The following is a 9,015-nucleotide window of genomic DNA, read 5'->3' as shown; positions in this document are numbered from 1 at the left end:
TCAAAGAAAAAACCCACAAAGTTGAAAATGATAAGCTGAACTGATTTTAAAACGCGTTGAATACTGTTGTTTTCGGGTTCGTTTACAGTTTCCCTTGCAACAGCTTATGGAACATTCTGGTAAATAGTCTTTTAAGAAAGACAACTCCATTTGCATAGAATTGCTCATGGCTGGGACCATGGACTGAGTAATTGTGTTTTCTTGCATTGTTTCTTGACATATATTTAGTTGTAAACATGAAATTTTCGCGTGAGACATCGATGAAAGTTCGCACAGCGATCAAAGTGAAGCTGGCTGAGCTGGGGAATGATGTGTATGAGGAGTTACCGGACTACATTATGGTGATGGTAGCAAATAAGAAAAGTGAAGAACAGATGACAGAGGATCTTACTCTCTTTCTAGGGGACAAAACGGACCGGTTTACATCATGGTTGCACAGTCTCCTCTCCAAGCTCCAATCTATAGTGTCAGAGTCAGTTGGGGAAAACAGGGCATCAGTTAAATCCCCAGGAGCAACAGCCCATACCCCATCTGATTCTGGATCAGAACACTCAGGCTCACATTTTAATGAGGATGCATCCTGCGAGGACCCTTCATACGAGGATGCTTCATGCGCTACCCCTTCTGGTGGTAACGATGAAGCATCCACGAGTAACGTACATTCAGCAGATGAAACCGGCGGTCAGGAAAGTGCAGCAGTTGATGCAGACAGCACAAGTAAACCAACCACGCCTACTTCAAGCTTTGTGAGTGATGTGGAGTCAAGTAATGTCCAGGATGATAAGGATACCAACAGTGAACAAACAGTGCAGAAACGCAAAACAGAATCAGAAACTAGGACAGATAAAGTCAAAGTTTGCAAGATGGACCTTTCAACGGCAAACATCAAGAAAACTGTCAAAAGATCTTCAAGCACACGAAAGGCTAAAAGTAAAACGGTTAAAAGCAAAAGAACAGACACTGATAGTAATACGAACAGCAAATCTGTCAAATCTAATACAAATGCAGAAATGACAAATGGCAAAAGCAAAGCAGGCTGTGCAGTGTCATCAAGTGTTAAAAAAGCAGGACTTGAACTTGAAGTTGAAAAGGATGGAGAATCCTCACCAGGCAATGGTGATGACCCTTCAACTGAAGATGCAGTTGAAGATAAATCGAAGAACAAAATCAAAAGGATTAAACTGTTGTAGTCTCAACAAATGTGAGCTCAAAAGACATCTAGGTTATGACTGTAATGACGGCTTGTGCTGTTTTTATAGATTTGTAGGTAGATTGTGATCTTTTTAAAATTTAAAAAAAGACATATTTCTTATAATTTTACAGGTTATGAAACATTTATTTTGATGAAAATCAACTTCACTCGTATTATTGGAAATCATGATAAAATGCATTATTGGACCTTTTGTGATGCTTTCAATGGATTCAAAGAGACACCAGCTTCTAACATTGTAACAATGCAGCAGCTGCGCTGAAGGAGTGAAGGGCTTTCCCGTTTTCATGCAACCATTACTGCTGTTAGAGGCTGTCTACAACAAGAACTTCACAAGTGGAAAGGTGAGAGAGAGAGAGAGAGAGAGAGAGAGAGAGAGAGAGAGAGATAGATAGAGAGAGAGAGAGATAGAGAGAGAGAGAGAGCGCATTTATCAACACTGCGTGACTCACTGACTGTCTGTCTATAGGTTAATTGTCTCGAGTCGGTCACAGTATCAGTGAAATGTCTGATCATCTTTTTTTTTAAGTGAGGACAATCAAATGCACACGCAATGCACTCACGTAACAACACTGCAGGATTCATTGCAATTTGCATGGCATCGTAACAAGAATCATTCAAGTTATAACTAGCATACATTTATGTCTTTTTGAACTGTGTATGTGGCCTTGTCGGAGAATAATCAGGACTAAATATTTGTAATGTTTTTGTAATGAATTATTTTTTGTTTGTTAAATGTTTACAAAGATAATCCTTCATAAGGTGATAATAATAATAATAATAATAATAATAATAAGAACATTTATATAGCGCTAAATCAAAAACTTTCGTTAAAAAGGCTTGCTCTAAGCGCTTGACATCTAAACTAAAACGTCATTCACACTCTTTACAATGATGTACAAGAACTTCATGTCACACTCTTTCATTCAGTATAGCACCATTCACACAGTTGTTATTCTGTACAAGACAATAAGTTAGTCTAACATTTAGAATGTTCATAAGATGAAAACAAGAGAAAACCAGACTGATTAAAACAACTGCTTAGTGCTAACAAAGTCAAGTCAAGTCAAGTCAAACAGTTTATTTACCAAATGCAAAGCACAGGATTTTGTTATGGTGTATGCATAAAACTTCACACTCCTTCCACACGCATATATCACAACAACTATGTACAGACAAAGTGTTCAATCTCACTGGGCCCACTACGTGTGCACACCAACCAGACAGTTCAAAACGGACTGGTTGTTCCTTTAGCACCAATCTGACAGGAGCAATCACAGGTTGCATGGATAAAGATAAATGAATTCCCTAAAAATCATATCTAAAAATATAGTCATCAATATAATAAATCCGAGTACATGCTAACACAGTTATTCAAGGGACACAACCCTTACATCTATTAAGATATTTCATTTAAGGATACTCGATCCATTTCAAAACTTTAACTGACACATATCACAGATCTAACAGATCTAAGAACGATCCACCATTGAGGCCGCAAGGACTGCCTCAGGAAAGAAACTGTTTCTGAAACGAGAAGTCCTGCTCTTCAGAGCGCGGAAGCGCTTGCCTGACGGGAGGAGCTCGAACAGATGGCCGGCTGGGTGAGATGAGTCTGCCACTATACCCCTAACTCTCTTTGCTAAACGTGAGCTGTACAGTGAGGCGACTGACGGAAGTTCGCAACCCACAATACGAGACGCTTGTCTGACAATGCGCTCCAGCTCTTCCTTGTTCCTAGCACTGGCACCGCTAAACCACACGGTGACTGAAAAACACAGAATGCTTTCTACAGTGGCCCTATAGAACTGCTTTTGGATGGCTTGGTTCAGTCTAAATTTCTTCAGCTGTCTAAGGAAGTGAAGCCTCTGCTGACACTTCTTGATGATGGGCTCTGTGTTTTTGTCCCATGTGAGGTCGCTCGAGATGATTGTGCCTAAAAATCTAAAGGAGTCGACCTGCTCAACACTTACACCGTTGATCTCTAAAGGGGTGAGTGCGAGTTTGTTCTTTCTAAAATCTACAATCATTTCTTTGGTTTTAGAGACATTGAGCTCTAAGTTGTTGTCAGAGCACCAGCCAACCAACTGTTCCACCTCCTCTCTATACACACTTTCATCATCGTTGGAAATCAGCCCCTCAACTGTCGTGTCATCTGAAAACTTCAGAACCAGCACAGATGGATCTGATGATACACAGTCGTTCGTGAAAAGTGTGAATAAAAGTGGAGAAAGCACACACCCCTGGGGTGCCCCTGTGTTCAGCGTGGCTGAGCAAGAGTATGAACCGTTCACCTTGACTACCTGTGGACGGTCTAAGAGAAAGTCTAGAACCCAATGACAGATGGACGGATGTACGTTCAGGGCTGACAGCTTGTCAAACAGCATGTGGGGGATAATTGTATTAAAAGCACTACTAAAATCGAGAAATAAGATTCTAGCGTATGAACGTGGCTTCTCCAGATGACGCATGAATCTTAATGATAACGTAATACATGTTTAACTGTTAACTTGAACTTGAACTTGAAGTTTACTATGTGGTAGGCTGTGTAGCCTTTACATAGGTCCTATTACTAGACTGTAGCATGCGTGGCGGGCTATTTTACAATCTAGACTAGGCAGGTAGGGTTGTACATAGAAGTACTGTGGCGCCAGAAATTGTCTATCCTGGTCTTAAAGCTGTTGACTGATGGCGCTGTTACTGCCTCTTCAGGCAAACTGTTCCAGGTGTTCACTACTCGCTGGGAGAAGTAATTGCTTCGTACGTTCAGTCTACAGTGGTCTTTGCCGAGTTTCAGAGAGTGGCCTCTAGTGTCTCTACTGCTGATGGGCTCAAAGTGGGGTCTGTCCGCTTCGTACATGCCGTGCACATACTTGAAGGTGTCTATCATGTCGCCCCGCAGGCCATAAAAAAAAACTATATATGCTAAAATAACTTCGAACTTTTAAAAACTTCTTATAAGATACACAGCACATCTAGATAAACACCAGAATGATAAAACAAAAGGCAACTCGTTAAAACTATTAAATGCATCAATGTCTAAAACACGAAAGACTCAAATATAAGATACACAATTCTCTAGAATTGTTTATTATTATGTTGGGGAAGGTCCTCAAAAGCTCCCAACAGTTAGAGAGATAATGATAGTTTTTACAGACAATTTTGACTCAAGAGTCTGTGCATGTGTCCCTATACTCAGCTTAAACTAAAACTAAAAGAGAATACAGCATGTAGTATGAATGTTTCTATTTCTACTCTCGACTGAACATACTTTGTTATTTTTCTGCTTTCAGGAACAATGTTGCCAGTATGCCATACCTCTGTGCCATACTTGGATCAGGTATCCTTTGTGGAAAGGGAAGCCTGGTCAATCAAGGTGATCCGGTGTCCACTTCTGGTGAAGGGATGGCCAGCACAGTGGAGGTGTTCCACACTGACCACAGGCACGCTGCATTTGTCCAGAGCATCTTTCCTCTCCATGTTCCCTTGTTGTCCTAGTCCTACGGATCCTGCCGTATTATTGGAAAGGCATAATACTAAAAAGTACATCTATTTTCAATGTTTGAAGTAAGGCTTGGCTTAGTGCTGTCAAGGATTGCTGAGAATGAACTTCAACTATAGCCTATTGTGTGTTGCACCAAAGGCATAAAAAAATTATGGTTTTGAGTGTTTTTGTTTTGTTTTTACAAGGGTTGTACCAGGCGTGAAAGGCAGTAAGTAAGTAAGTAGAACAATAACTGAACAAGCTTTTTCCATTGTCCTCTTTAATTTCAGTGAACTACCTGAAGAGTTATATCAGCACAAAAGTAATGGAAACCTGCATTTGTGTGTATACATACATGTATCAGGTGCATGTGTAATGTTAAAAACTGCTGTTAAATGGCAAGATGGCATAATATATACGTGTGTGTGTGTGTGTGTGTGTGTGTGTGTGTGTGTGTGTGTGTGTGGTTATAAAGATTAAAGGGGTAGACCTCACCAGGAAAGGCCAGGACAGCATGTAAAGTATACATGTACCACAATAAATCAATTCATTCAATGTACTGCCTGAATACAGTCAATTAAAGTAGTGATTGGCATGACATGTGTTATTTACTTCTGTTTTTGTACATATACTCAGAGGCAAAAGAAACGCAAATGCTGCAGTGAAAATGGGTTACCCATGAATTTTGATGTCCAATTAATTCTTTCGGATTAACAATATCAAGGAAACGAATTGACCGATACAAAAACCATACGGAAAAGTGTATTGGGATGAGAGCATGACGTGCCATGTTCCACTGAACACTGTTTGAAGACTGTTGAAAGTCAACAGTGTGTTGCTCCTCCATGGGCGTTGATGACTGCGACGCACATCCGGTACATGGAGAGGACGAGGTCATTGATTTGCTGCTGAGGGACCTGGGCCCACAACTGGGACACGGCAGCACGCAGTTCTGCTGCTGTGCGGGGTCTCCGGGCAAGGGCATTAATCCTTCTTTGCATGATGTCCCAAAAGTGTTCGATTGGGTTGAGATCCGGAGATCGAGCAGGATGAGGCAGAAGGTTCACGTTGTTGTGACGCAGGAAGTCCTGGGTAGCACGTGCAGTATGGGGACGGGCATTGTCTTGCTGAAACAGGCAGTTCCGGTACCTCTGGAAAAAACCGACACGGTTGGCCTAGTGGTAAGGCGTCCGCCCCGTGATCGGGAGGTCGTGGGTTCGAACCCCGGCCGGGTCATACCTAAGACTTTAAAATTGGCAATCTAGTGGCTGCTCCGCCTGGCGTCTGGCATTATGGGGTTAGTGCTAGGACTGGTTGGTCCGGTGTCAGAATAATGTGACTGGGTGAGACATGAAGCCTGTGCTGCGACTTCTGTCTTGTGTGTGGCGCACGTTATATGTCAAAGCAGCACCGCCCTGATATGGCCCTTCGTGGTCGGCTGGGCGTTAAGCAAACAAACAAACCAACCTCTGGAAAAATGGAACCACAAAGGGACGCAGGACTTGATTGATGTAGCGGTCTGCATTGACACCATTCCCACGACCTTGGCCGACGTTCTGAAAGACGACAGGCGCCACTAGCTGATTGACACCAATGGCGGCCCATATCATGACGCTGGCACCTCCCCATCGATCATGCTGCAGGATGTTATTGTTAGCAAACCGCTGTTCATGTCTTCGCCAGATCCGGACACGCCCGGTTCCAGGCAAAAGCGCTTCTCGTGCGAAAAAGAACCCTCCGCACCTAACCCGATGGCGCCAGTGGGCATGCTGCTGGGCCCAGGCCAGACGATCCAGGCGATGCTGAGCTGTCAAGACAGGACGTTGAGCAGGACGCCGATTTACCAGGTTCTACCCACCAAGGCGTCGGCGTACAGTTCTGGCACTGACGGGTTGTCCATGTACCCCGATTGTGTTACGGGCTGTGTTGGCGGCAGTTTCGAATGGATCTCGCTGGTGTTGATGGACAAGATGGCGATCTTGTCGGGCTGTTGTTACCCGGGGTCTGCCACGTCCTGGTAAGTCGCAGGTACTGTTAGTGGCATGAAAACGTTGCTGCAGGCGATAAACCGTGGTGACATTTACTCCAAATGCCCTAGCAACTTACTGAACTGATTGTCCGGCATCAAGTCTTCCATATGCGATCGCCTGTTGGCGCTTCTCTGGTGATAGTCTCGGCATCACGCCTGTGTCGCAGAAATGAATGTTGTAACAGTTTTGTGAGTACGGTACAGCTTTGCCTGAACACTCTTAACACGAAAAGCTGCTTTTCCACATTTTGTACGTGCTGAAAGTTGTCCCCATGACGGTTTGGGATCCCCGTCAACAAGACCTCGCGTGTGACCCAGATAACGGCAAACACGGTTCTGACAAGATAAGACCGCTAAAACAACACGTGCAGAACATGGTAGTATCATGTTTTTGGCTCACGTAAGTGTAGCCTATGCGATCGTAACTTTGTCTGTCTGTGCGTGCGTTTGTGCGTGTGTGCGTGTGTGTGTATGTCTGTGGTAGAAACTTTAACATTTCCGAGTCTATGTGTGAGTGGTTATCCAAGACTATGGATAAAGCTCGCATAAGATTACGTCACGGTCAAAAGTGTTTGACGTCAATTAATGCATCATGACGGCATGCCTCCCTGTAGTCTTTCTCTCTCGCGTGGTGTGTGTGGTCTCGGTCATTGTTATTTTGAGCGGGTCGAGACTATTTGGCAGTCGTGTCCCTGTAAGTAGGCTACATGCAGACACAGACAGATCTAGATCTAGTGTCTCTCTTTCTTGCACAGTCGTCACCTAAGCTTACTGTGTGTGTGGGTGTGTATGTGTGACGGAGTGATTGAGTTTGTGTTACTGTTTGTCTATTTCTTACGTGAGCCTTGAAGGCTTCGCCTCTTGTTCTTTTTGTTTCAAGTCCATAGTGGTTTAATTAACGCATCCTTTATTTGCGTTTCTTTTGCCTCCGAGTTTATTTATGAGTAAACCTGAGTTCAATATTTATAGTCTTGGATATGTGTACAATTAAAACAAAATATCTGCGTGATGTAAAATTTGTGTGTGTGTTATCTGTCTGTGTGATTCTTGATCAAAGTGTAGGTGCATGCGTGTGTGTGTGCATACCTTTGTGCGTGTGCGTGTGTGTGCATACCTTTGTGCGTGTGTGTGTGCATACCTTTGTGCGTGTGTGTGCATACCTTTGTGCATGTGTGTGTGCATGCGTGTCTGTCTGTGTATCTGTCCAGTTGTTTGTGTGTATGTGTATCCGTCTGTGTGTCTTTCTGTCTGCGTATGTATGTACGATGGTATGTATGTGTGTGTGCGCATGTTTGTTAGCATGTGTGTTTGTATGTGTCTGTCTGTGATTCTGGATCAGCGTGTGTGTGTGTTTCCGTCATAAATCATGCAGATTTTTTTGAACTTGTGCACATATCTAGGACTATTTGCGGTGATTTTCAGGGTTATTTTTTTTTATATTCAATTAGAAATACCCCAAATTTTTGTGTGCAAGGGAGACGATTTTGAAGCAATTTTTTGTTGAGTCACTTGAGAAAATGTGACTCTATGTAATCGGTCAGTGTTAGTCCGTAGACACCACCTTAACGTTGGACTTTTCTCGGAAACTATCAAAGCGATCCGGCTCATATTTTGTTTAGTCGTGACCTCCAATGACCTCTACACTTTAACGATGGTTTCGTTGACCTTTGACCTTTTTCAAGGTCACAGGTCAGCGTCAAAGGAAAAATTAGACATTTTATATCTTTGACAAAGTTCATCGGATGTGATTGAAACTTTGTAGGATTATTCTTTACATCAAAGTATTTACATCTGTAGCCTTTTACGAACGTTATCAGAAAAACAAGGGAGATAACTAGCCTTTTCTGTTCGGCAACACACAACTTAACGTTGGGCTTTTCTCGGAAACTATAAAAGTGACCGGGCTCAAATTTTATGTGAACGTGACTCATTGTGTTGTGAATAGCAATTTCTTCCTGTCCATCTGATGCCTCATATAATATTCAGAACTGCGAAAGTGACTCGATCGAGCGTTTGCTCTTCTTGTTTAAACAATAAGGTGGTATCCTTCAAAATTTAATCAAAATAAGGAATTAACATCTCTACACACTTTGTCCACCTATTTTTCTCTATTGCATTGATTTGAGGGGGAAATCTTTTTCCTCAGAATTTGTCAAAAATGAAAATCAAGGGATCGAGGCAACTGACAATGAATGATAGTGAAACATTACACACTCAGTGACGCATATCTTTTAAATAAGACATGATTTAGAGGAGATCATTTTTTCAAATCGGTTCTCTCTCTGTTTTCTT

General features: G+C 42.6%; 1 protein-coding gene across 1 annotated transcript; it reads left to right on the top strand.

The window, feature by feature from the left end:
* The first annotated feature begins 123 nt into the window (after positions 1–123).
* On the top strand, positions 124–5,108 carry LOC138971212 (zinc finger CCCH domain-containing protein 14-like). The gene is made up of 2 exons (XM_070343887.1): positions 124–1,554; positions 4,504–5,108. Exon 1 carries the CDS (start codon positions 237–239, stop codon positions 1,188–1,190), a length of 954 nt encoding a protein of 317 aa, XP_070199988.1. The 5' UTR covers positions 124–236; the 3' UTR covers positions 1,191–1,554; positions 4,504–5,108.
* Positions 5,109–9,015: the final 3,907 nt, after the last annotated feature.

Source organism: Littorina saxatilis, linkage group LG7 (assembly GCF_037325665.1).
Source record: "Littorina saxatilis isolate snail1 linkage group LG7, US_GU_Lsax_2.0, whole genome shotgun sequence".
Classification (NCBI taxonomy): Eukaryota; Metazoa; Mollusca; class Gastropoda; order Littorinimorpha; family Littorinidae; genus Littorina; species Littorina saxatilis.
Note: the sequence above shows the minus strand (reverse complement) of the source record. Positions and strands in the feature narration are given on the sequence as shown.